The 27,593-nt window shown below is 37.7% G+C and overlaps 1 protein-coding gene across 1 annotated transcript in view; it reads right to left on the bottom strand.

Annotated features, from left to right (window-relative positions):
- Nucleotides 1-10,133: 10,133 nt before the first annotated feature.
- The window catches only part of BIRC6 (baculoviral IAP repeat containing 6), a 144,276-nt gene continuing 126,816 nt past the window's right edge, over nt 10,134-27,593 (bottom strand). Inside the window, exons 66-73 of the mRNA XM_026051196.1 lie at nt 25,961-26,106; nt 24,919-25,029; nt 23,515-23,732; nt 23,044-23,205; nt 22,193-22,270; nt 16,084-16,272; nt 11,904-12,038; nt 10,134-11,077 (exon numbers count right to left, since the gene is read on the bottom strand). Of these exons, the coding sequence (XP_025906981.1) occupies nt 10,898-11,077; nt 11,904-12,038; nt 16,084-16,272; nt 22,193-22,270; nt 23,044-23,205; nt 23,515-23,732; nt 24,919-25,029; nt 25,961-26,106 (1,219 nt within the window). The 3' untranslated portion in view covers nt 10,134-10,897. The remainder of the gene's footprint in view (nt 11,078-11,903; nt 12,039-16,083; nt 16,273-22,192; nt 22,271-23,043; nt 23,206-23,514; nt 23,733-24,918; nt 25,030-25,960; nt 26,107-27,593) is intronic.

The raw sequence follows: 27,593 nt of genomic DNA, 5'->3' as shown, positions 1-27,593 counted from the left end.
ATTAAAATAATTGTTATAAAATTCAAGGCGTTAAATATCATAAAGATTTTATTGTTGCTTAATGATTTAGAAATACAGAAAGAGGAAATCCCATGGGCCTAAGCACAGCCAAAATCTCTGCCAAGGTGTAATTTGGAAAGATGCCATTTTACCTCCAGGAAAAGATCCTGCCAGAAGCTTGAACTAATAACAGAGTGTTCAGACTCACTGCCTAAGTAAGCAGCTTTTGCACTTTATTGAATAATGAAGATGTATAAAAGTATATTAACAAATCCCAATAATGGCATAATACCAGCACCTTAGTCCCATATGTGATTGGAAAGAAACAGAGAACATTAAGGAGCAGAGAGAAACCATCCACCCCTAACAGGGAAAGTACCTAGTTGGGGAAATGTTTAAATATCCTGAAAGTGGAAAGGATTTTAACTGGAGCTTGCAGTCTGAGGGTCCAAATCAGCTAGAAACAAGGCTTCACTAACTCATATTTGCAAAACTCCTGGTTTAGTGATATCACAGGATCCATAAAGTTTCTACTCATGCCATACAAATTTGTAATCTCTTCACCTTTCTTAGTAAGTTTTCCCATCTCTTAATTTTCCTTTTATGTGATGTAGCTTTTACCCACTTTATTACTCCAACTTATTACCACTTTTCCATGTCATAGTATCCATAAACATCTGTGACCTTGTTTGCATTGTAATCAGCATTGAGTAAATTCTGCTCTCTGACAATACAAGTCACAGACACGGAGCACTTTTATCCCATATTTCGGTTACAAGTATTGCTTTCTTTCGTTCTCTGGACAGCCAGCGTGAGCTTACGTTCAAGAAATTTCAGCATTAAACTTGCTTAAAACTCACGCTTCAGTTCTGAGATGGAATTTGGGACTCAAACTCCTGCTGTTGTATTCTGGGGAAGGATTCTGGATTCCTATATATACTGTGAACTTTGCTGGCCCTGGGATCATGAAATGAGAAGTTATGTTGCTGTGTATGTTCCAGTTGCTGCCTACCTAAAATTATTCCTTTGAACTTGCTGTGAAGTCAAGGAATTTTTTATTTCCTCAAAAGAATTTATTGCATGCATAGATGAAATTCTGGTCAGATTTATTTCATACTGTGCTTTTCAAAGCTTTAATTCAAGAGAACTCCCTGAAAAAAATGCTCTTCTAATGAACTTCTAGTCCTGTATTTCACATTTGTGACAGTTTTTGCAATGTTAAATTTTAATTTTAAAAAATCTCTAGTACTATGCACTATGCTTTTTATGGTAATTTTTCTAATTTTTGTGCTTTGTTTGAAACATAATATCCATTGACTGTATTTCTTTTTTGAATTTAGGGACATTGTTTTATTTGTTAGTCAGTGCTTTGGCTGATTAACCTCACTGCAGAAACAAGCTGTTGGAATCATTTGACCAGGCCACCTAATGAAATATTGTACTCCTAGCTCTAATCGTAATCCTCCAGTATTAATATTTCTGTAGCAACATTTACATTTCTCAGTTCATGCCTATAATTAGCCCGTTTGGTCTGTCTTCAGGCAGCGTTTTGAATGAAGCACATAATAGGAATTAATTCTAAACAGGTGGAAAGTACATTAAAGTTCTCCATATTTTTGACTTCATCCTTTTTTTAGTGTTGGCTCTGGCATTCCTAGAATTTATCAAACTTTGAGTGCAGCTTTTGTGTCACTAATAATTAGTTTCATTCAGAAAGACCTGTTGTTCCATTTAAGGTTTTTTTTCTCTGTGATACAATTTGTCAAAGTGTTTCAGATTTTCCAAGACTAAGGATATGTTTTGCTTCAGATATAAGCACAATTTTGTCAAGAAGTTTCTAAAAAATGCTAAGTAAAGAAAAAGTGTGAGAGGGAGAGAGATAAGAGGGGAAAAAGGAAAAAAAGAAAAACACTCTTGTTCCTCACAATATAAGGGATATAAGTTACAATTTTAAAATTGCTGACAAGGAATGTAGGACTTATACCTGTGGATGAGTGTTTGGGGGCATAATTTATTTTTTTTAAATTAAAGCTATTTTCAAGTTGCAGTATAAGTAAAATTTCTTGCGAATAATTTGCATCAGTAGTATTCAAGTTGATCAGAAATAATCAGTCTTAAAACAGAGAGAGTTTCCTTCAAACGTTGACTTAAGAACAGTCTTTCAGGTATCACAGCTGTGCAGACAGCTGAAGTTAAGCAGRAAATGTTATGTCTAAGAACATACAGAACTAAACAGCAAGTTAGTAAATTTAAATAAGATGTTATGACAAGTTTATTCATTTGTAGATCTTGCAGGATTCCTACATCAATTTGTTGTTGGCTTTTCATCTTAACCCAGGAGAAGGGAAAACTTGTCTTTTATGGCAAAAGTGCTTGCAGCTGTGTGTGTGTGAGTAKATATGCATATAATATATATACGCAGATATTAAGAACTACTCTTTCAAAGGGGACCACCCAAGGCTTGGGGCACCAACCTTTTATTGTTCTTGTCCATTTGGCAAAGACAAGCAGCCATAGCCAAATGTACTTCCTGGAAAAGCTGTACACCTCCAAGGACTGGTAGGAAGACAAATTACTTGCTGAATATGAATAGAAAATTGGTAAGGTCTCTGTCAATTTAACAACAACAACAACAAAAAAGTCTCCACATTGTGAAGGTTTTTCAYGCTAACGGTGTTTATCTATTCACCAGCAACTCAAAGTGAGATGGATTCTTTACCACCTTTTTATTTGAATACAGTYCAATGTAGAAGATTAGTTTGAGTCATGGAACACTGATTGGGTCCCACAAACACTGCTCTTCGAATACTTTTACAGATAGTGTCCAGAATTTCCCTAGGCATGAGTGAAGGCATAATGCTTATACTGTGTCAACTTTTGAAGAAGTAAAATTTAGTTGAAGTTTAAATTAAGTTAGCACTAAAGCTTGTTGTTTTGTGTGCTAACACAGCTGCAGTCTGCACATGTTTCAGTGCTTCTGAACTTGGATGTCTGCCCTTGGAAAAATCTTGCTATATCTGAAGCAGATTTACATTTTTAATAGATTTTGAGRTTTACTCACAAAAACTCTAATTCAAATGGCTACTTGAAAAGCAAGATTGAAAAACAGTGCTGTGTCACGTGAGGTGCTGGTTTTGGGTATAATTCTAGCAGCCTGTAGATTTCAAATATGAGAAACTTGGTTAGTTCAGCATGGGATAATCTTCAAGCTGTGAATAAACCACAAGATGAAATAAAAACAAGCATGACTTCTCTTTAAAAAAAAAAAAAAAAAAAAAAAAAAAGATTCACATTATATTCCCTGAGCATGAGAAACAGTGTTTACTCTGATATTGATAGTGCAGTTCTGTGCCCTGAGCTACAGCCCTGCTTCACATTTATGTTGTGTTCACTTAATAACATGCTTGCCATTTTCCCTGTTTTTGGTTATGGTCTTTCAATAAGGAACATTTCAATAATGCTTTTCTAGGTCACACAAGCTGAGAATGGGGCCCTGTATTATTTGAATTTCTAAAGCTGAAATATTATTTCATAGTAGGGTAGTACATGGCACGCCATGTTAGCAACTCTGCTGTGCCAGTCGCTATATATCCTCAGAATAAGTAGTCTGTCCATATCCAGAACTAATATCTAAATTCAGTAGTGCAGAGAGTGTCTTGCTTACACATTGCCCAGGAATGTATTTCTTCTTATTAATGAGCTGTATTACTTAAAWATCCTAATCAGAGAGCACATGCATAGCAGTCCATCTCGCAGAACTCTTTCAGTGTTTAAGAGGGGATGATGGAGTGGTTTGAAGATGTGCTTGGAAATGGTGTGAAGGGCTAGTACAGAAAATGGCAGAGGAAAGAATGTTTTCATAAGCCAGCTGTGTGAACAGCTGCACCTTGTCTGATTTTATCACTTTAATGAAAAATATGAATGCTACTTAAATAATGGAAGTTACTTCACATCTACATGCAATCATATGTATAGGGGATGCCATGACACATAATGATACTGGAAAAAATGATGAGAAAAACAGTATTGAGAAGTGGCACTACAGACAAGCCTGCAAGGATTTTTCTTGTGTGTGAAGGTTTTGGGTTTGTTTTGTTTTCCTCATAACTTTGCAGGAAAGAGAGCATGAATATGTTTGTGGAGGAAGGAATAAACGAGCAATGGAAATGGGTGGTGATAGCTGAGCTGGGGGATCAGGGTATAGCAATTTGCATACACATGTATTAAGAGCTTTAATATCTAGGATGAGGTGGATAAGCAGAACTGGTTGACTTTTGAGAAGTTTGATACATTATTGTTACTGACAAGAAATGTAATTATTAACAGCTACCTTTTATCTAAGAGCCATGTAAATATCTGGAAAAACAGCTTCTTGCTGCCTTGGAATAAAGAACATTTAAATCTCATTGCTCAAGCACAGGTTCACGGAGTTTAAATCAAGTAGCAGCATGTTGTTATGACTGGGAAGCGCTGCTGTTAGACCAGTTCTGCAGTGCAGTCTCTATGATCTCAGAAAAAGAGAGGGTAGTTATTTTTTTTCAGCAGATGCTGTGCCCAACTGTTTTGCAAACTGGGGACTGCTACTCCTTGGCTTGCTGCAGTGCATCTGACAGAAAATGATTAGCATGCACGCAAGTACTGTGAGTGAAGAAAGAATATAATTGGTTTCAGCACAGGTAGCAGGCTGAGGGAATTAGATATTTAATATTTYCATGGTTGGCAGCTTTACCAAGGCTGTAGGTGATAATGGACCTCAGTATGAATGTTAAAAATAAACCACATTTATCATCATCAAGGGGTACCCAACCCCAAAAACTTACAATTCAAAGCCGTCAGTTACATCCAGCTCTTTAACTGAATGCAATTTGGAGTGTGTTCAAGTGTGAGTAGGCGTCCCTCTTCATTTGTGTCACTTTGATCATTAACATTTAAGTATTATTGCACTATTATTCAAGTGAATCACTGGTTTGAATTACTGAATTTCTTTTCACAATTTCTTCTTAAAAGGGGCAGAAGGGTGAAAAGCTTGAAAAAGTTTATGTAGAACAATTTTGTTTTAGAGATGCCTCATGAGGAAATGTGATGACTGCTGACTTAGAAAGTAGTATAGGAGTTAAGTAGGTAAGTAGGCAACATTGGAAGAGTTGATAGCTTTTCTTACAGTGAAAGTTAGATAAGTGAATGGAAAGTCTGTGATTTGATAAGGGGGGAACTGCACAGGGTAAGAGCACTTGAGATGACTGTGTTTGAGTTAGAATTTAGAATGCTTCAGTGAGAGGTACCTGAATCTCAATGTTTTTGAGAGCTGATTCGGTGTTGTATCCCTTGACAGTGAGCAGCAAAGATTCCRTGTGGGGGAGTGGCAGCACCCGCACCCTGACTGCCCCTTACCCAGGGAGCTTCTCACTTAAGGTTGCATCCTTCAAGATGCCTTTGATGATGAAGTCACAGATAAGCCGAAGTACTTGATATTGCAAGGGCATGTTAATGATATGTGTTACCGAAAAGATATTGATCAGGGTACATTTAGAGYAATTTTAAAATTGATAAATTAATCATGTCAAATAAAAATGAATAACCATCACTGGTAAGAGGRTAAGGTTGATTTCTCTGAGAAAGGGTCCTATTGCAATGAATCTAACTGCTTTAAGRATGTCAGAACTGCTGAAATCTATTAAAAAAAAAAAAAAAAACTTTTCTATAAGGGAAGTGCCAGGTACAGTGAGTTTGGAGGGGGGAAAAAAAAAATGAAAGATTTAACAAGATTTAACAAGAAGGAAGTGCTGAGGCTGCACCTGTATGAGAAGAGGAGCTGACTACAAAGCATCAAGCATGCCCAACCTCAAATAACCCTCAATGCTAAGCACAGGATGAACAGTTAGATCACCTCTTTGGATACTTTGGCATGATTCTGTCTCAGCAATGAAGTGATTTTCATGGGAAAAAAAAAATTATCTTTGCTTTTAGGCAAAATGAGTTTATTATGATTCATGGTTTTACTGCAAGTATAAGAGAAATTGAAAATGACCCACCTCTTTAAAGTGAAATATAACTTATGATCTGTTCTCCTCATTTTCTTTACCTATTTTAATGTGTGTGCATATTCACATTTAAATAAATTAAAATATTCAAAGGGGGCTTTATAACTGAAATAAGCTACAAACACAATGTAACCACAGTAAATATCACTATCTGACTGAGACAAAAGAGACAGAAAACGGCTTCAGCCACCGAGGTGAGACAGTGACAATGCTCAGAGACCTGGATTCTAAGCTGCAGGAAGAGAAGTTGAGGCAACCGAAGGTGTTTAGTTTGATGACAAGGAGGCTGCAAGGTGACTGCCACATGCTGTCCCTTCTAGTCAGTATTTTCATAATTCTGTGATCTGGCTGAGTTTGGGCAGAGCACTTGGTAAGCGCCACAGTCACATGCATGGTGGGAACGGCATTGTAACGAACAAAGAGCAAAAACATCTTTTCTGATATGTGCCTTAAAATGACACTTGAAACTATCAGTCTTTGTACAGCACTATCTTTACCCTTAGCCATGATGTAAATAAAATGTTGTTATGAAGAGARGCCTAAATCAGGATGAGAAGAGGAGGTAGGCAAGCTGAATAAGAACTATGAAAGTATGGCAGAAACTGGTGATCTTGGTACTCTGGAGGAAGTAAGCAATTTTAGATAGGATTAATTTTTAAAATTATAATGTTTTTATCTGATGTTATTTAGAAATAAAATTATGCCAGCAGATATAATCTTTCATAACAGTGAGCTGAATAATCTCTCAGATTGAAAATTTCAAGATCTTAACTAGGAATTTTTGTTTGTACTCAAGCCAGTAGGTGCATGAGTGCTGATTTAAAAAAAAAAAAAAAAAAAAAAAAAAAAAAAAAAAAAGCCCAAAAAACTATAGATTATGTGGAAGAAATACTCTAAAATAACTTAGGCAATTGCCTGTCTTTATTCCTATTTAGATTTTTCAACTAATAGATTTTTTTTACACACTTGAGTAAGTATCAGTAAAAGCTTACTGATTTTAATAAGTTACTAAATTCTAGTTATTAAAAYTAGTAACTACTAATTTAATTCTACCCTCCTGACTGTAAACCAGAAAGCTTGTTTTTGATTAGAACGTGCACATTCGACCTAACATCACTACCATTTATAGAAACGGGGAAAAATAAAGGTTAATATGCTCTTTTTTTCAAAGATGGATAGTCTTCTGATTTGATGTTTGTCATATACTTGGTTTAAAAAAATGATAAATTGAGAACCTGTAACTGAAATGGATTCTGCCCCTTATGCTTGTTCCTCCTGGTAAAATAAGTGGAAATCTGGCCTCATACCCATTGAAAAATGCATCTAATTTTTGTTTTCAAATTAGAGAGCCTGAGGGTCCAGTGAGGTGAGGCCAGGTGACAGCAATTGGCTTCTGGAGAAACACAGAAAGAAAACTTGTAAAACACACAACCAAAGGTAACGTAGTGGAGGTGCTGGGCCTTGGGGAAAAGCAAGATATAGGCCTGAGAAATCCCAGATAACAACTTAAGCCTACAAAAATCTCTCCTTTGCAGAGAACAGTGTAATGGTGTAACAAGGCGAACTACTAATATGCTTAATTTTTTGTCTCGGGATGTAAATTAGAATATTTATTCAGCACAAGAAACACTTTGGAGAAGAAAAGCTCCCTTAAACATATTATGTGTAAGATTAAAGTTGCAGAGATAATTTGATTTTTTGTGATGGTTTCTTAGTAATTTGAATCCTGCCAGTAACTGAATGCCCTCTTAGATATACACCAAGATGTTAAATAAGACCACAGTAAATATTATATTTATTTTACATATTGTGTGGTAGATTTTTTTTTTTTTCTTCTTCAAAGTAAAGCTCTAATGCTGCTTTAACAGATGATTCCCCAGCTTACAGTACTGATGAGAAAGTTACTCTTTCCCTCCAGCTATCAGCAGTCCTTAGGGCCTTACCTGTGTTGACATGTTTTATTACCTGGTCCAAGGAACGTTATTTGAGAGCCTAGGAAAAGTCCTAGTTTGGTTAAATTTGTGATGCCAAAGGTTTTAAAAAAGAAGAAACAAATGAGACATTAAAACTGTACCCAACCATACCTAAAAGACTTCTATAGACCCTGTCAGTCTATAATTTCATGTACATTTTTCTATGAGTAGCTAAATAGTTAATAATTTATTTTTGGAGTGAAACGTAAATATAAGTTGTAGGTGGGACTTCTGYTTCAATTGTTTTTTTCTAGATTATTTTTATATTTCTTGGATAGCAGTAGTAGAACTATAAAGAAGTACTAGCCCATACCATTGTGCACATCTTTTTTTGCAAAAGAAATCTAGAAAGCAAGAAAAAAAGCCTTTCCAGAGGTATTACTTACATCAACATATGAAAAGCTCTGTGGCAACATGTACAAAACAGACCATTTCTGCATCCAKGTGTTGCACTGCCAGTGGTCACCGAGACTGCCGAGCTGTTTTCCTCCTGGTAGACGGTTTGGTTCAGTGCAAGCTGAACCTTATGAGGAAGATTGGTGCTTCTGGGATATGAAGCTTCAGGCACATCTATTATAATAACCTTGTGTGCTGCAAACTTATTCCATAGATAGAAGACTTAATGCTCTACCCATACAGTCTTCTGTTACATTTGATGATATAGTAAAAGTTAGGGGGGAACTGGTTAAAAAAAAAAAGCTCACATTACCTCATAGAACTAACTGTGATTGTACTGCATAATAATGTAGCTAGCCTATGCCTTAAACCTCAGAAGTTACGAAAATACAAATTTTCTATCTGTTGCCAAGTGTGCTGTTTACTCACTAAATGGTGCTCTCACTGCAAGTATTCAGCTTTGCATCACTGCACTGGCTGGAGACAATACAGCTGGAGCTCAGGTGAGAGCACAAAGGAATGGGCACGTAGATGCAAACTAGAATCCAATATCCGGTGCAGCTTTTATATCTGCTTAATTAAACAGTGGTGACTTCATGTTAGCATTGATACCATAAATAAGCACTAGAGAAAAAGGTACAAAAAAAAAGTACACTCATGCTGTCTACTCTCTTAATGCTTAATCAATGCAAGTTAGGTACTTGGGTTTTGTGGGTTTTTTTTCAGTTTGTTTTAATGATCTTCAAGTATGAGGTGGTCCAATAGGTTTGTTTTTGGTACAATGTCAGAATTTTATATACAGGTCATGATCCTGTAGACAGACTACATGTACTGTAATAACAGTTTTAATGCATCTGTAAATGAAGACTTTTGAAGGAAATCGCTAACATCTACAGCTCAAAGACAGTGGATCAATTTTGCTTTTAGAGCTTTTAGAGGGATATCACAATCCCCTTGGAAGGTAAGTAAATATCTATCTACAGAAGTGAAATTCCGCTTTAACACAGTTCTAGTGTTAGAAGTTAAAGTTCTAGTACTCAGACTATGTGGCATGAACCTTCCCTTTGGGACACTTACCAAAGCAACTCCGGCACAGAGTCCGTCACTGCTTGGCCCTTTGTACGAGGATTCTGTGGAGTAACACACGCGCCTAGACTGACTTTTGGAGAGGTACATACAATCAGCACAGTCCTTGGCTTAACACAACATATCAACCTAACAACAGAGAAAAGTTTCTTTCCGTCAGACCTGTCAATGCCTGCTAACTACCAGCATAAGAAGACAACCGCAGTTGGTGCCATTTTTAATGATTAGAATTCATACATTATAAAACARAAAGTGAAAAAACTTCAATGTGATACTTATAAACAAAGAACAAATAGAAAACAAAATTTTTTTTTGCCTGATTTATAGTATTAATAATACAACAGATCATTAGTCTGAGGTAATAYCAGTATTAAAATTTTAGTCCTTCAAAGGAGAACTTAAAATTAAGAATAGTAATCGTAACGCATGTTGTGTTAAAAGCAAGACTTGATTATTAAGTCAATGCAACCCTTTAACCTTCTTAGGKATGGATCGGTGGTTGCAAGTATAAAACTGGAAATGAATCTATACAGTAGAAAGTACAGAACATTAGTGTCCTGCACGGCCCATCATTAGCCCCTGCCAGTACTGAAAGTACTGTTGTTGGCTATGTAAAAATCAGAYGTAGAAAAGACTTTGTTCTGGAACAGCCCTTTAAAAAAATCGGAATACAATTAATTTGCATAAAAGAGCTAAACAAAAGATGAATTCAGAAATCCAAATGTTGACATGAGGTAAAACCATGTGCATTTATTTCATCTGCATTTTAGAATTACTAAGCAAAAAATTAAATACGTTGACTGTAATGAATTCAGTCATACAAGTGCAAGTCTTCAGCTATAATGTATTTTATGGCAGTTTATTTAAAAAATGTACCAGTAAATCATAAAAGAGGGATCATGTCCATTTAACTTTTATTGAAGTATACAGGAGGTTTTCTTTAGAATCAAATATGAGCATGAATATATGGCCAAACGTAAAATCTATCAAATTCAGTGAAAATTTTCTGACTTTAAATAGGAGCTGTAAGAATGACCAATATATATTCTTTGTTACAACTGCCCTCACTCTACAAGTAAAAAAAAATAATAAACATTCAGTAAACATTCTTTCCTAAGGTAGTTTCCCTTATATATCAGTGATTTATCCATTTCTTGTATACATAACTTTTTAAACATACCAATCAGTGGTTCTCACAATTGAAAAATAAAAGCACAAAAAAGTTTACACTCTTGTACAGGTAAATAAAAGATCATTTTGAATTAAACTGTATATCCTTAAGGGCATAGTATAGTTTCAATTTCATTACCTATTACATAATTAGCTTCTTACATACAAATATGGACATATTTGGCTTGTGCTTCAAAGCCTTTGCGTCTAGAAAGTCCATGTCAATGCAGCTCATAACTTGAAATCACTGGGGATATCTTTGCTGCTGCTCGGCTTAACCTGGTCGTGCAACATCGTCTCTTCCGAGCTTGTTGTGGCACCGCACTTCTCTGTGGAGTCCTCAGTATCCGGATCCAATCCTTCAGGACAGGGAAGTTTTAGGAGCTCTTCCCGCAGTTGAGCTGTATGACGCTGAATATGTAAAAGAAAAGTCAGTGTTCAAGACGGCAGTTAGAAATTACTTTTCACAATATTGGAGAAAATAAGGAGGAAAAGAAAAGTTCAAATAAATTATTTCAACGACTGGATAAGCTTCTTCCAAAGTCCTCTGTGTTTTAGGATTGGTACTTTGGAGTAATTAGCAGCTGCTACTGGCAACAAATGAGAGGTAGTAAACAGAAGGGCAGCAAATAAGCGTATCAATATACACGTGTCCTTTATGCCTTGCAGTTGAGTCACATCTGTGTTCTGCAATCCCAGCAAAAAGCTGGCTGGGACAGGGCAAGTCCAAGAGAAATTCCATTTTATAAGGATATGTGGTCATAATGATATCTGTTACAGAGACAGATGTATGGAGATTTACATACTCATCATGGTAACTAAGAGCAGTTACGTTGAGAGACTGCAGGTTCGGCAACAGAAAAACAAGAGACTTAAAAAATGCTTTACTTGCTCAAAACAAAATCAAAATTCCACTTTTAATTGCGTGAGAAATATATCATASTGTTGTCTGTATGGACACAAAAAGCACCAATGATAGTATTAGCTCTAGAAGGGAAGAAAGCAATTTACAATTACAATTTACAATTGTTCCACCTGTATCGATAAAAGTGTTTAAAACCAAGACTAAAGCTGACTGTAAAGGGCCACATTCTCTAACAAGTTCACACATACCTTCATTTGTTTTAAAGTTGCTGTGTTTTATTATTATTACAAAATTCAGCCACTGAGTCCTTTCTCTGTAATTTTGTCATCTTTGTGCTGTTATTGAACATAAAATTATAAAAGCAAGCCTCACCTTAAGAGCTGCAGCATGGTGGGACATGGTCCTGCCTACCCGTTTGTCACTGCTGTACTGCTGTATGTCTGCTATCCACTCCTCACATTGAGCCATGATCTCCACTCTTTTCAAGTAAAAATGTTTGTGGATAACCTATGTGAAAATAACCAGAAGGAAAAAAGAGCACATTCATTGTTTTYAAAGAACTAAAAAATACTAAATAATTCTAAATCTGCAAACTTTAACCTAGTCATTTAAGCTCATGTGGATATAAGGGGGAAAAAATCACTTTAAGGTAACTCAACCTTGGAACAGGCTGCACAGAGAATACCAAAACAGAAAACTGTGCAGTTTCTGTCTTTGGAGATTTCTAAGACCCAGGTGGAAAAGCCCTGAGTACCAGGGTGAGAATTTAGTGCTGACCCTGCGCTCAGCAGCAGGTGGCCTGGGTGACATCTCAAGGTTCCTTCCACTCTGTGTGCAGTGTGATTTTTGGGAGTCTGCCGCTTCACCGGTCACTTCTGCCATCTGGGGGAAGGGCAAATAAGTGCGATACATGTAGTGTCACAGCAGGCAAAAGACACAGCGAAGGGCTTGAGCAATTCCAGTTGAAAGGTAAGGTAATATTACTATGCAGGATGATCTTACTGCTTATACACACTTCCGTTCGCTTACACACATGCAACACAGAGGACTTCCTTCTTCGTTGGTTCACAGTCTGACTTTACTAAGGAAACAGAGGTAGAGAGGTGGGAAGCCTAAGCACCAGCTCTTCTTCCCTCACTAACCACTTGTTGCCTGAACAAAAAATAGATGGGTAGAAACCCTCTCAGCTGTATGAGCACAGAAAACAACATGACAGATGCTTCTGCAAGGAGGAGAAAAAAAAATTACCAGCTGGTGTGAAAGGGCTACTACCACAGTTCCATCTCCTGTGCAGATACAGAGCCTTTGTGGACTCTAGAAATCCCAGCCAATAATACTGGAGCTGCCCCAATTTCAGTGGGAACCAGTATTTAACCACATACTGCTTCTGGTATTTCTGTACAGACCTCAGCTTTTTATTTAAGTATTTTCTTTTTAAACTTTGTCTTTGTCTTGAACAAATGYCCAAAACTCTGCCCGGTGAAAGAAACAATAAAATTCAAGAAATTTCATTGAGCACAGACAGATCTTGGCAATACTGCATCACAGCTGACAAAATCATCCATCTCTCACTGCCCCAGGAGGTTAGAGACTTTAACTCTCTGCCTAAACAAAATCTGCATATTGAAAGCATAATAGACTTCAATTCTGGATGCATTTCTTGGATTAACAATAAAACTTGAGACCTTCCCAAGATATGTGACCAGGAGTGAGATCTCCTGCATCTACTTGTCATTTAAGACTCTGAAGGGAGGACAGCTTAGACTGGTGAAGAAAAAAGATGCTATAAGCAGAAGGATGTAAATTCTTTCTTGGGGCTGAGTGTCCATGGTGCCTTTGCTTTAATACTGAAATACCACCCAGCTGTCAYGACCTAACTCCATGAACAACCTGGAGATGTTACCAACAAGCCAGTCTCTCAAAGACGTGATGGATAATTTACTTAAGAGATACATTTTCCCTTTGATGGTAACACAATCAAACACAATTGCCAACTGCCTAAAGATTACACTAAATTTTTTTTTAACGATGAAAGTAATACTGTATTTCTGATAAAGATGGCTGTTGGGACAAAATAAACACCGTTCACAGTAAAGAAAAAAACCTATGCATTGTAAGAGATTAATGCTGCCTTTGCAAAGACAGAGAATTRATATTAGTCCAGAAATGAGTTCTAGTTTAGTGGAAGTGGTAAGAAACACGACATTTGGTGAAAATATTTATTCTTGGTGTGTGGCCTAACTCAGTCATAGCTAATAGGTAGGTAGCAATTTTAATAGTTTTCAACATCTGAGTTTTCAACATCTGTCTTTTTGTAACTACATGCTATACACAAGTTACATGTTCTCAGGGAATGACTTTTTTTCCATTAAAACTAAATCATCCRGGTACACTTTCTTACTTTACTTACTTTCCTAAAGAGAGGAAGGATGTGAGCTTACAAGGAGCCTCCTTTACAGAAAGAGTAAAATACTCAAGCTGCAGAGGGAGCCCATGAAAGTGCYGAGATGCTTTGGAAGGAAAGGGCAAAACCAGTGGAGGAAACCAGAACTCATATATTTACAAAATCTCATAATATTGCCCATCCTTCATTTCTGTCTAGCTCAAGAGAAAGATCAAATGTTACTGTCAGGGAGCTCATCATCTTCTGATATCTTAATCTGATCAAAAATTATTGTAATTTGAGAACTCTCTTAGCAAGAATGAAATTGCTACGTTTACTAGGAAAAAATGGATCTCTTAGTAGAGCACATTTGATTAAGTGTCATGACATTATCTGTATCAAGATCTTTAACTTAGTAAAGAATTTCAGAGCTAGAACAGATTTTTTTCATTAATTTAGAACACCTGAATATACACAGCCTATCCTTTTCCACCTGCACATAACTATAAATATTTAACTCCTGTCATGCAGGTTAAAGTGCCTGATGATTTCTTCTTCCATAAGGCACTCTGTAATTTTAATAGGAAAAGCTTTTTGCATTCCAAAGGATGTTTTTGACAGACAGCAAGATTACTTAACAGCGTGAGTAATCTTAAAACAACCTACACTTTGGCACCATTTTTATATACGAACAATTGGAAGCGAAGAGATAGTTCTGCTCCTCAGTTCAGAAGTGGCAGCTGCTGTTCGGTGGTTCAGAAGAAAACCTGTTTTCCTAAACATTTGCTGGCAGTACCATGAGATGACTCATGTTTGACCAGCCATTTTGCATTTATATTCACACAAATTCTCTTACTTATAAGTTCAAGACCTAGACAATGGGACCGACCTTGAGAAAGAGATTAGGCTAGATGACATCAGGAGAGATCACTTTCACCTACATTATTCTACGGTGAATTCCAGTTGCTTTTCAAGGAGGCAAAAAAACTACCACCGACAACAACAAAAAAAGCAATTTTTTTTTAAAGCAGTATGAAACTATGAAGGTTAGTATTGTTTTATTCGCATCAAAATAGTCATTTTATAAAACAAATAGATTTCTAGCTTAGCACTATGCATTTTTCCACAAATCACATGCAGGTTGGAATTGTACTGGGCTCCCCAGTACAAGAGGGATGTGGAGCTGCTGGAGAGAGTCCAGCGCAGGGCTACCAGGATGATCAGAGGCCTGGAACATCTGCCMTRTGAGCAAAGGCTGAGGGAGCTGGGCCTGTTCAGCCTGGAGAAGAGGAGGCTGAGGGGGGACCTGATCAGCGTGTATAAATACCTCAAGGGAGGCAGTGAGGAGGAGGGGCGGCCTCTTTTCAATGGTGGCCAGTGATAGGACTAGAGGAAACGGCCACAAGCTGAGGCACCAAAAGTTCCACAGGAACTTAAGGAAGCATTTCTTCACTGTGAGGGTGACAGAGCCCTGGCACAGGCTGCCCAGAGAGGCTGTGGAGTYTCTTTCTTTGGAGATCTTTAAAACCCTCTTGGATGCCGYCCTGTGCCAYGTGCTCAAGGTGACCCTGCGTGAGCAGGGGGGTTGGACTAGATGACCTCTGAGGTCCCTTCCAACCTTAAGCATTCTATGATTCTATGATAATTTAAGATACTTTTAAAAATGTTTATTAAATGTTTATTAAGACTTTCTTCAATTTCACATTTTTTAGGGATGTACTCCACTGTTAGCCTATTAAGAAACACTAAGTGTGTGTTTGCAGAGCTGATCAGCACTTTTCACATACAATAAAAGAAATGCCACGTGGCATTAAGGGTTAGCTTAGGAAATGAGCCATATTTTGTCCAACCGTGTACCAAGTGTGTTCATGGGTCAACCCCATGAACACGTGCCCCTGTTTCYTGCTAAAGAAGCTACGAAGTTGCCTACATTCTTATTCACTCAAATCTCAAGTCAATAACCTCAAGGAATAAATAACAGCATAGAAAAGACATCTCACACAAAAGAAAGTGTTTTCAAACATCTGAATTTCTCTCCAAACTTAAACTAATAAAGATTCTTCAAGGTTTGTATTAAGATGCAGCTAGAAAAATTATGAATTTTTTTTTTTTTTTTTTTGAAGATCAGTTCTGACTCTTCTCTAACCAGATTCCCAGAACATCACATACCTCCTTGAAGCACGGCGATGGGTTTCTGATTTGTTCAAGCATCGCCCACTTGACTGTCGCCTGTCGGATATTTCCGTCATATTCTCTGGAACTTTGGGTACCGCTCGGAGTGCCCCTTGATCGTTCATAACCTGGTTCATTAAAATATGGTTCTGCTACTAATATTAACGACTGGACAGACACTAACACCTGTTAAGAGAAAAAAAATAAACATGAACAATGTTACTTGTTTTTACAAATATTTATCATTTTGCTTGCATTAGATATAAGCATACCTTACATTTAGTATATTTAAGCTATTTAGCTTCAGATTTTACATATAACACTTTCAGAGTATTATATGGTATTAAAACATTAGTATTTTTCCTGGGTTAGAAAAATGTTTTCATTACTATATCAACAAAGACTCATATAGCTATAAGGATATAATAATATTCCCCTCACAATTTTTATATAAGGCATATGAGGGAACAGATACTTCTGCACATACAAGGCATTAAACTCTATGTCCTAATAGTAGTAGTAGTCTGAATATAAAACAATATAGGATATTTAGGAAACCAAATGTACACGTATTGCCTATTTGTGATTTGATGTCCTGCTTTTATTTTTCTAATGTCAGAATGTCTGGCCCTGCCAATTGTTCTTGTACTTAATTGGTTGTGTTGCATCCAAAAGGCATGTCGCTGTATGGGTAGAAAGCCACCAGTATTTTTATTTTAAACGAGGAGGGATTTTTTTTGTGGACTTCAGACCAAATCCAGCAAAGATCTTAGATCTTATAATTTAGTGTCATAAATCTATTTCCATAACTGTAAAGAACTCAAAAAAAGGTGATTTGAACACAAATTTCTCAGACACTGAGGAATTCAAGATATGCGACATGTCTAAGAACAGTATTTGCAGCACCTTGCACAGTGAGGTGTAGGACATCCAGTACCGCTGATAAAAACGTGAGGACAGTTGTGTCTCCCTCCCTCTCTGCCTCCCTAGTGCAACTGAAAGCTTGGAACCACCTTCTCAATTAGGAGCTCAGTTTGTGCATTTGGGTAGGAACGTGGGCCGCACACAGCTTACGTCCCGCATCCGTAACAACTGGGGACACTGCTTCTTCCCTAGGGCAGTCCCAGCCAGTGGAGCCCTCTGCGTAAGAAGGGCTTTCTGGTGGGAGTCTGAAGAGCCCAAGAGGCAGCTGAATGACCTCTCTCAGGCGCCCATCCGCTCACAGAGTCACAGCCCTGCTCCCCTCGGCACCAGGATACCGACCTGCTGCTGGGCACTGCCTTGCCTCAACTCTAGCACCGAGGGGTGACCTAGCCCAGCTARTCCATGCCCTGCCGGGGGGAGCAAGGGGCTGCGCTGTGGGAAACGTGACCCAGAATCCCCCACTTGGRACTGAAAGGGAAGCCCAAACAAGCTGTTCTGTTTCTTAGCTACGTGCTCTAGGCAGCAGCTGTTGCAGGGGCCAGGGGGCACCACCACAAAACCATCTCCCCAGCCCGGCGTGCAAGGTGGTTGACTTGCAGCCACGGCTGCTTTGTGGTCTTCTTGGTGYTCTTCATGTGCCTCACGTATCAGGCCCCAGCAAGGAAGTGATCACTTGGGAAACTAAAACGGCAGGAGATGAATGCACACAAGCCAAGTCAGAGTACTTCAAGGGCAAAGCTTCAGATATCTGAAGAGCCTTAGTGATCTGCGGCCTTTTCAGGAGCCCAGAAATAACTGCATCTGGTTTTTTTTTTTTTTTGAGTATTATATTTTAGGTATTAAAGGAAATAATTAAAAAATAAAGCCATGGCAGAAAGCCTGGACACTGGTTGACATATTTTCTTGGCCTTAGCAAGTAGTTATTTGGGATTATTAAAAATTATATTATCAAAAACTGTAATCTCATTCTTCAGTTTCATATAGGTCAGAAAAAAATAATTGGTGAAGCATTTTGGGTGGTCTGACAATAGTTTAGTCTGTGAGCCAGAAAAATAAACAAACAAACAAACAATATGCACTGCCTAATTCTTTCCAAGCAACTGATGCAGTCCTACAGCTGTTTCCATTTAGTAGCTACAAAGCGTTTTTCTCATAGAGTGTGGGGAACTTTTTCCAGCTGCTTTCCTACTAACTTCAGAAAAAAATAATAAAAAAAAMMCCTAACCTAAAAAAACTAAAAAAACCCCACCCTTAGTAGTTACACACCTGAATGCTATATGAGATTTCTAACTATCAAATCTAACGTTCTACAATCTCTACCACCCCCCATGCAAATATTACCAGCAATTGTACAGATTAAACTAAAGTCTGCCTGAAAGCAAATAACTAATTAACATTAATCAAAGTAAAACGAGTTTAATGAAAATAAGGTTTCCCTTATCTACATCTTTCTACATTATAGCTACAGTTCAGAATTTCAGTTTCCTCTCATATACACACACACAGAGCCACTCTTTGGGACAAGAGGGACAGGAACACTGCTTGGCAGGAGCACTGTGAAGAACGCGGCCACCCTCGTGTTTCTTTTCCCAGAAAGAACAATTACATTCGGATTCTGCGGGGGCTCCCAGTGTTCATGGTTCATCCCAAATGAAGGAAGCTYGCAGAGCCACAAAACAGCGCTCTGCTCTAGAGGACAGCTTGGGCTGTGGCTCACCATACATGATCTCCAGACTGCATTTCTCAAATTCCTATCCATAAGTGCACCAAGGCGAGGACTGCCATAAAACGCAGGGTATCATCTTTTTCACCACACAGTTTTGAACATCTCTAAGCCAGAGCTTCATCGGCTGGACGACACAAAGTCCAACTTCACCTGATCTATCCAAAGAACTGCACAGCACTTGTGAAATCAAAGCTGGCGAGGCACAGCGGAGCAAACACTTGAAGCTACTGTAAGACAGCACTGCCCTCTGTCCCCRACCCTACAGCCGCTTCTGTCACTCCCCAGGGAGCCTCTTTCCTCCTTGTATCAGCACAAGGAGTCATCCTTAAACAGAGAAGGAAAGAACTGTCTCTAGTCTGCTCTGGTTGTAGACTGGGGAACCAAGATGTAAGCAATGGGAATAAGCACTAAATTAAATGTCGTCAGAATTGCAGAAACACCGGGTTTCTTTGAATACTCAATGCAGTTTTGCCTGCTTGTAGAGATCTCCTAATTCAGGAGTCATTTCAAGCATCTCAATTGAAATATGTAGAATATTTGCAGAATTTTCAGAACATTTCAACTTTTCTGAATCATGCTCTATTTTAAGAACTTGTTACTCAGTCTCTTAAGAAAGCAACTCTGGCTTTAAAATCAAGCACTTGTAATAAAGATAATTTATTAGGTGGCTGAGGTATTAGAGAAAGTAATTTGCATCAAACACATTCTGAAGCTGTTATTGCCCGTGAAAACCATCCTAATTGGCACTATGCTCTGCACTCATTTCCAAATGCTAATTATATGGCCCTATAGAAAATTATACTACCCAGCAACATGGAAAATGCAGAGTTCCTCCCCCAGAACTTTGTCTTTTAAGTGGCAGTTACTAGTTAAAACATATAAACCTGAATCGATTTGCAAGGCTTTATTTCCACACACTGTACTGCTATCTCACTGGAGCCGCAAGGCGCCCTTCTTTAGAGAGACATTCRGTCACAGCTGCCTTTGAAAAGGTTTTAATGAACAGCTCAGAATGCTTTTATTATACTGAAAATGATACAATGGGCTGAAAACCAAAGAGCGCAGGAATTATATTAAATGACTGGAAGTAGCTAGCTGGCTTTGTGTGGCAAAACAGAAATATCACCTGGATTTTTAATTTGCAAGAAAATTCCACTAGCCCTTTAGGGATAAATAAATAAATAAATAGATAGATAAATAAAGCTGCAGTTCTAGATTTCCTTGTGCAACCAATAGTGTCACTTCATGTGACAGCTATGTTGATCACATGAGTAAGGGCTGTTGAAGGGTAACATGCTATAGCTCACCTATTCTTTACTTGCTACTAACTTGGGATGTTCCTATAATGACAGAAATGGCCAAAATTAACACTACGTAACAATTTCAAGGTTTTAGGTTACCTGGAGTGACTCATCACACATCAAAAAGGCAGAAAACACAGAACTATCAAAGCAACCAATTTGTTCACCAGTTACACAGGTCTTGTCCATAGAATCTCAGCTGGCACAAAAATTTCATCATAAACTCAAAGAAACTGCTAACAGTGGATCTTATAAGTAATAACTGGGAATCTCTTTCTTCCAGTGAGGAAATTTCTTGTTCTAGTAATATATACAGGGAAGCCTGGAAGTACCTCTTAGATGTTCTTTCCTGCAATCAAAAGGTCATTGTTAAGGATGAAGTAAGTTAACACTCCCACTTGGAAAAAACTTGACATTAGGGAACCGTTCACAACAGAGGGAAGGGAAGGTGAAAAGGACAGTCTTTTTGACCATCAGTAACAGGTTTGATCTGCAGGAAAAGACTGCTGTTTAACTTAATCACCTTGCAAGAACTTAAAGGGCAAACTTCTGAAGCCTGAGGTGCTGCTGCTGGGACCATGACCCCAAACGACCTCCAGCACAAGGCACATGCTCCTCACAGTCATCCTCACTGCAGCCTTCAGAATGGCTTTCTTAGCACGGGCTTTACTAAAACCGCTCTTTATGAAAGCAAGCTCTTAACAGAATAGGATTTCTGCAAAACTCAAGCCTACACAGTAGAAACGCTATGAGAAGATAAATCTAAATGAGCCTTTCTTGTCTATGGTGGCACGTCCCATGAGTTAGAAAGCTACAAGAGATCACCAAAATCCCGTGCATTGCAGGATGGCTGCCTTAAATAACTTCRTGTTTTAGTACGTTTCAGTACAACTCTAAACAGCAATATATGCTCACACTACTAACTACACAAAAATGGTCTGCAAATTTCTTAGGAATTGTTTATTCTGTATAAGCAAGAAYTAGAGGGACATTTAACCATCAGTCACGAAAACTGAGCAGTAGGAGCAYGTGGGTGTATATGCAGGAGCCAGCCCGGGAGACGGCAAGGACACTGCTCCGACACGATTTCCTGTCAATGCAGCCCCCAACATACACACAATGGTTAGCTCATTTTACTACATGGCTCTACCCTACAGAATGCAAGTGTATGTGTTTGTAGGATCAGGGTATGTTCTTAGACATTTTGGTCCATGTAAGAAAAGCACTTTTATAAAAGTTTTAAGAAAGTTGAGAAACTTCTTGCATTCAAGCCATGATTTCCCTCTGTTCGGAGCCTCATTGGTGATAAATCTCCACATTTACAAAAGCATCGAAGCTCAGATTTTTATTTTTTAATTGTTCTAAGGTGAGCTTCATACACCTGAAGCTGCTTTTCTYGGCTTTAGAGCCGAACAACCATCTGCAGGTACAAGACAGCAAACAAGGTCACGCTCGGGCAATTTTGTACACTCTGAGTTTTCAGCCTGAGTTCTGGCACATCCAAGTTAATGGTCTTATCTATTCTGATTGMAGCTGCTAAATATAACTGCCTAGACATAAGTAAATCAAGATTATAGCATTCCATCACAGCTGCTGATACAATGAAAGGATGTTTACACATGGAAGAAAAAAAGTCTGTCTTATAAAGGAACGACTCACTGCTGCACGCTCACAACATATTAATTTCAGCCTTGCAACACCACCACATTTGAAATGACAGCCAACTGCTAGGAACTTCCCYGCAGCTCCTGGACTGTTCTTTGAAGGATGAGAACTTCTGCTCGCACTTGTGAATCGYATGCAAGTTGGCCTGGCCGTGCTGTGGACTCCCCGGCATCGCGCTGATAGCGAGGCCTTTTTGTCTCCTAAATAGCACAACTCATTAGCCCAGCTTCTGGGTCAAACCTTGCTTGTTGACTTGGAATACAGGTGCACCAAGCTCTAATCTGCTTGAAAAACACTGCACAGAGATAACCTGAGATTACTCTGTGCCTTGTGACAAAACGGGACATGTCACATGAGGACATTTTGGGGGTATTTGTTTTATATATGCTTATTTGAGGGGAAAAAAAAAMCAGCACTACCAAGAAAGTGTAAGGATGGACTAACTGCTTATTACTCCTAAATTATATCCATTGAAGAGGATATAACTCACCTGCAAAAAACTGGATGTCTGGGGATTCCACTTCTCTTCCGGCCTTCCATGCCACGTGTTAAGTATGCTTAAACATACCTGGAAAGGTGACATTGACATCAAGACAAAGGTTAGGATAATTTACTCGGGCCGAGCAAATAATACTGCATTCGAGAAGGAAAAAAAAACCCTCTAACTTGAAACAAAAATATCTGGATAAGGAAGAACAGCCTGACAATAAATAAGCAGAACAAGGTACGTTACATTTTTTTTAAGGAAACAAGTATAAATTCCAGACACATTTATCATMATTTTCAAGATAATCATTCCATAGGCTGCTTCTGGTCACAGTCTGTCAAGGAATTATAAACATCCTTAACTCTTATGGCTGATCTGGACTTCTGTGGTAAAGTCAGTGGAGTTCCTGAACCTTATCACAAAATGGAGTATAACGAGGCACAATTAACAGAAGAAATGTGCAGGGAGTATTCAATGAGATTTAATGCCAGACACGGAAGAAAGGGGATGGTCATCAGCCTGAGCTGCATTCTGTGGCTGTTGTTACCAGAAAATCCTGGATTTAATACTGTCAAGGCAGCACGAGAACTTCTGAAAACAGTGAGCTATGGATTACAGTGAGCCTATGGATTACATATTTACACTAAAAAAAGGAATGCTTTAATGATATTCTTATTTAAGAGAATGTTGCAAAATTCAGTTTTTGGATCTAGGTTTCAGTGAAGACTTACATGGCCATCTCTAGAGCCCTAGAGAGAATTTACAAGTTTTATCAATTTTATTTTCTTGCCATGAAACAAAAAGCAAGGTAACAGAAAAAAACCCGTTTATTTACAAGACTAAAGTTCACCTACCTTGCCATCATTGTAGAGGTTTGGATTAAATCTGACACTGTGTCCTCCAGTTGTTTCCAGGTTCACAAGTGGAGGGGAATTAGGATAGTCTTGTGGAAAATATACATCAAACTCAAAGCAGCCATTTGCATAAGGGGTGTCTGCCGGACCAGTAATTAGAACCTACCATTGTAAAAAAGGAGCAAGTTCAGAAAAAAAATTGTCAAAAAAAAAAAAAAAATCAAGATTTTGGTATTTTTCATATTACATATAATTTCTGCAGGCTGATTATCACAAAATACCATTAGACATCACCATCCTAAGCAGTTTGTTCACTTCAAACCAGAGCTCTTAGAAATTACGTAAACTATAAGAGACAGCAACTGAAGTATGAGTGAAATACTTTTGATTTTTCTTACAACTCAAAGCACTTCCTTAAGCATCTATACGCCAAGCTCAAAGAGTGAAAATCAAAATAACTTTGCTTTTTACCTTCATAATGTCAAGCCGCTCCTCATCGCAGCGCACAAAGACGCTGGACGAGGAGGAGAGAGGCAGCGATGTTGAAAGCGTCACGGCTTCCTGGGCGAGGCGGCGAGCTCGGGCAGCGCTGTTGGCATCACTTGCATTTTTCACCTGAGACATGTAGTGGTAATTTACTTTAAAAACCAAYTTGCCATCGTCGTCTTCAGAAACCATTTCAAACGTATCTAGAAGAGAAGGAAATTCCATTGTGTCAGGAAAAGGAAGTGAAGTGAGTAATGGGCTAGTTTTGGATAGAGATTTTTGAGTCTGAAATCAGGAAYCTTTATTTTGCATCATTAAAAATCTTATTTATTTGTGAGTTAACAGTAAACACAGAAAGCAAAGTATTAGTTGTCCTGGGTGAAATGAAGCCCTGCAGCAAATTCATAAGCTTGCATATGCAACCTGTCCATTGTAGCCCACTAGTYGCATGAAAAGCTGCTGGCTACTCCGGACCAGGAATACAGTGATACCTAGGAAAGCACCATAATGCTGCTAATGGAATTACAGGGAAGCCAAGAGTCTTTAAGTGTGTGGTGGTTGCAGTGTTGTTAAAGGATCATAAAAGATTATAGAGGCTATTTTATTAGTTGTTAAACAAAACCTGTAGCTTGAGTGCCACTACAACTACAGACTTTCCTATCAGCTCTTCCTTTCCTTCCATGTTTGTGTTAAAAAACCTTTTCATCAACGGTTCACCAAAGCAAATAAATGTGATTATAAATGCTATCATTACAACTCAAAAATAGCCATGAAACATATTTTTGTAGTATTTTTATATCTCTATTTGGATGATATATTATTTGTTCTAAGTTTTGAATGCTTCTTTATTGATAAAATAAGTACTCATTCCCACTGCATTTTACAAATGCAACATATTGCACTCCCTGAGAGGGCAGAATGAAGTTTATGACAGCTTCATTTTACTTAAAAAATGCACTTTCATCTGAATTCCATTCTATTAAAAGCAAACAAACAAAAAGCCTTGCATTTTTAACATACATCTATGCAATTTTGCCTATCAGCTTTCTAGAAGAAAATTTCCGACATTAGTAACATAATTTGCAGACCAAAAATCTCACAAATCATTACTGAAATGAACACAAACGCTACCACTGAATTATCTAACCAGTCCCTTGAGTGGATCTAGTGCATGTTTAATACATTTCATACTAGTCAATGACCACAAATTAGTTGATGACAGATGAAAAAAAACAGACTTGGTAATTTTACAGGTTAAAAAAAAAAAAAGAGAGAGCGAGAGCGATAGAGAGAGAGAGAGAGAGAGAGAGAAAAGAATAAGTAGTCATATATGTATAAAAATTCATGACTTTTAAAAATAATTACAATTATTCATACTTCTCAACCTACCAAACTGGAGCTTTTTCATGACAGCCACATACTTTTCTTCAAGAGATCGTAAAACAGACAGAGGCTTGGGCTTCGCAGCAGCCTTTTTGGAGTATTCAGCCATCTTCTTTTCTATTATAAAAGAAAGCGATAATTTTTTTGTAATCGTACTGTAACTGGTTATACAAGTTATATAGTTATCCAAGTACTCCAACCATCTGGTGATTATTTAACTTGAATTCATGTTTTACCTTTGCATTGTTTGCAGAGAACTCCAAAAACTGGGTTCATTAATAACACATGGTTGTGTTTTCCTCACTACTATGCATGTTATTATCTGAACATTGTTCTTACTATTATATAGTGCACTATCTGAACAGCTCGAAGCACATCAATATATCTAGCTCACAAATAAATCATCACTGCTGCTGCAAAGAACAGTCAATTATTGTTTCTTCTAAAAATTTTTTTTTTTTAAATAAACCTGACATACCCTTCCTGCATGGGTCAATATTCCCATAAGCTTTCCTGATGCACGCTCCAAAATCAGTGGCTTTTTATACACTCCTTCATAAAACACACTTCACTGATTATGGTATTTAATCCCTGGTTTTCTTTACCAGACAACCAGATATTCATTCTAAGGGCTGCAGGTTCATTCCATGATATTYATATTTTCAGTCAGTGTTTGGTTAAAGGTTAATCCAGGTCACAAGATGTAATTTTAACAATGGAGCCTTACTAGTGAAGGTCACATATCCCTTTTTCTTTGGKGGCAAAATACAAGACACAAAAGACAAAATTGTGATGAAGGTGCAGGATGCACTGTAACATACTACCTTAACTTCCTAACTACTAACCTATCTTTYTCTTGATCTCCGTTTTGGGAAGAGTAACATGAGGTTCCACATGCCGTTGAATCTACTTGTTATCAGTGTGGGGGTAGAAGGTTTTTTCCTTATCCTTTTTCTCATCTTTAAGACATTTCTTTTTTAAAGTTTTTTGTTAATGAACATGTTACAAATACCCACTATATAGCATTTATAAAAATACATCTACTTACCCTGGTTTGCTTGGCGCAAACTGGTGGTAGCAGCAGAAACTATCTCAGCAGTCTTCTGGATGTCTGGTACCAAAAGCGTCAGTCCCTCTGGCTCTTGATCAGAAGTATCTGGTTTGACTCCTGCTTTCACTTTGTCTTTTTTAGACCTGTTTTGGGAGGGCCAAGAAATAGGATCTCACATGAGGGGAATATTGTGCATCAGATCAGACAGTACTCAGCAAGCCAGCATGGGAAAATATYGAAGATGAAAGATGAAGATTAAAACTAATCTTCTGAAATACAATGTCTCTAAGTGCCTCCAGGCTAATTACCTGATAAAACAAAAAAAACCTGTGACAATATTCAGCATACAGCCTTGATTTGACCAACAGAAGATATCAAGTGAAAGAACACGAACACAAATAATAAAATTAATACACTGATTTCTTGCATCAGACATTTGATATGTTGATTGCTATTATGGTGCATGTCTTGTTTTTCTGCTCATTGTGAAAAACAATTGGGGAAAGTTACAAAAATCAGTGTAACAAAGAAGTTATGAATGTGCACTTCATTCTCCAAACATCAAATAAAAAAGCTTCTATAATATATTCTATGTTTAACATCAGTCTATTGCAAATTAAAACATTAATATAAATACCCCAAAATTTCACAATGAAATTGTTTTAAAATACAGCATATAACAACAGTGTTGTTTTATGTAAGCTGGTTGCCTAGTAAGTTAAGACAGGGAAATCTTTTCATTATGGCATTCCAGTCTTTATCAGCATATGGTATGAATCAATGCGAAACATGGTATTTCGTAATAGCAAACCATAAATACCCATAGCACCAAAACTTTGTTTTGCTGAAAGAGCTATCGAAGATTTATATTATTATCCAGCAAAATTTAGGTATTTTAAAGCTAAGAGTCCAAAAATTATTTTACTGAAATGTCTTCAAGTTTTTGTTTTAAGATCCAGACATGATAAACAGCCAAGGAGCACCGGCTTTCTCCTTCCCGCTGCCACTTACCCAAGCAAGGGAAAAAGCCATTTTTGCAAGAAGAAATTAGCAATTTAATGCCTTGGTGTCCCAAGCATCTATATTTTAGCAGCTACCAAACATCATATCTTTTCTGTATTTTAAACTGGACTGAAGCCATGCATAAGCAACGAGCCCCTAAAGTATTCAACACAGCGATTATGGTGAGGCTGGAAGTCTCTATACTGTAGCCAATCAAAGGAAAATTTCCCTAGAGCACATTAATAACAACCTGCATGACTGCAGCACGGTATATTGTCCCTGTTCCAGATTTAGTCCAAACGAGTGTGTGCCCACTGTTGACTGAGCAATGCTCACCTCTCAAGYCTTCTAAATTGAAGGCAAGTATCGGGGCCAAAAGAGGCATTTCAGAGGTAGCAGTACAATCTACAATCCATATTTTCCAGGACATTTTTCCTATTTAAAATAATATATATATGTGTGTATATATATACACATATATATGTGTGCATATATATATGTGTATACATATATATATATACACACACACATATATGTCTGTGCAGTTCTTTCAGATTCTGTGTGTGCAGTGAAACATCCTAGTTATTAAACAGAGGACAAACCTGGTCATTTACCTAGACTTTATATT

This window comes from Nothoprocta perdicaria, unplaced genomic scaffold (genome assembly GCF_003342845.1).
Source record: "Nothoprocta perdicaria isolate Ctin4 unplaced genomic scaffold, notPer1 scaffold_73, whole genome shotgun sequence".
Taxonomy (NCBI): Eukaryota; Metazoa; Chordata; class Aves; order Tinamiformes; family Tinamidae; genus Nothoprocta; species Nothoprocta perdicaria.
The sequence above is the reverse complement of the archived record's forward strand: the minus strand, read 5'-3'. Positions and strand labels throughout refer to the sequence as shown.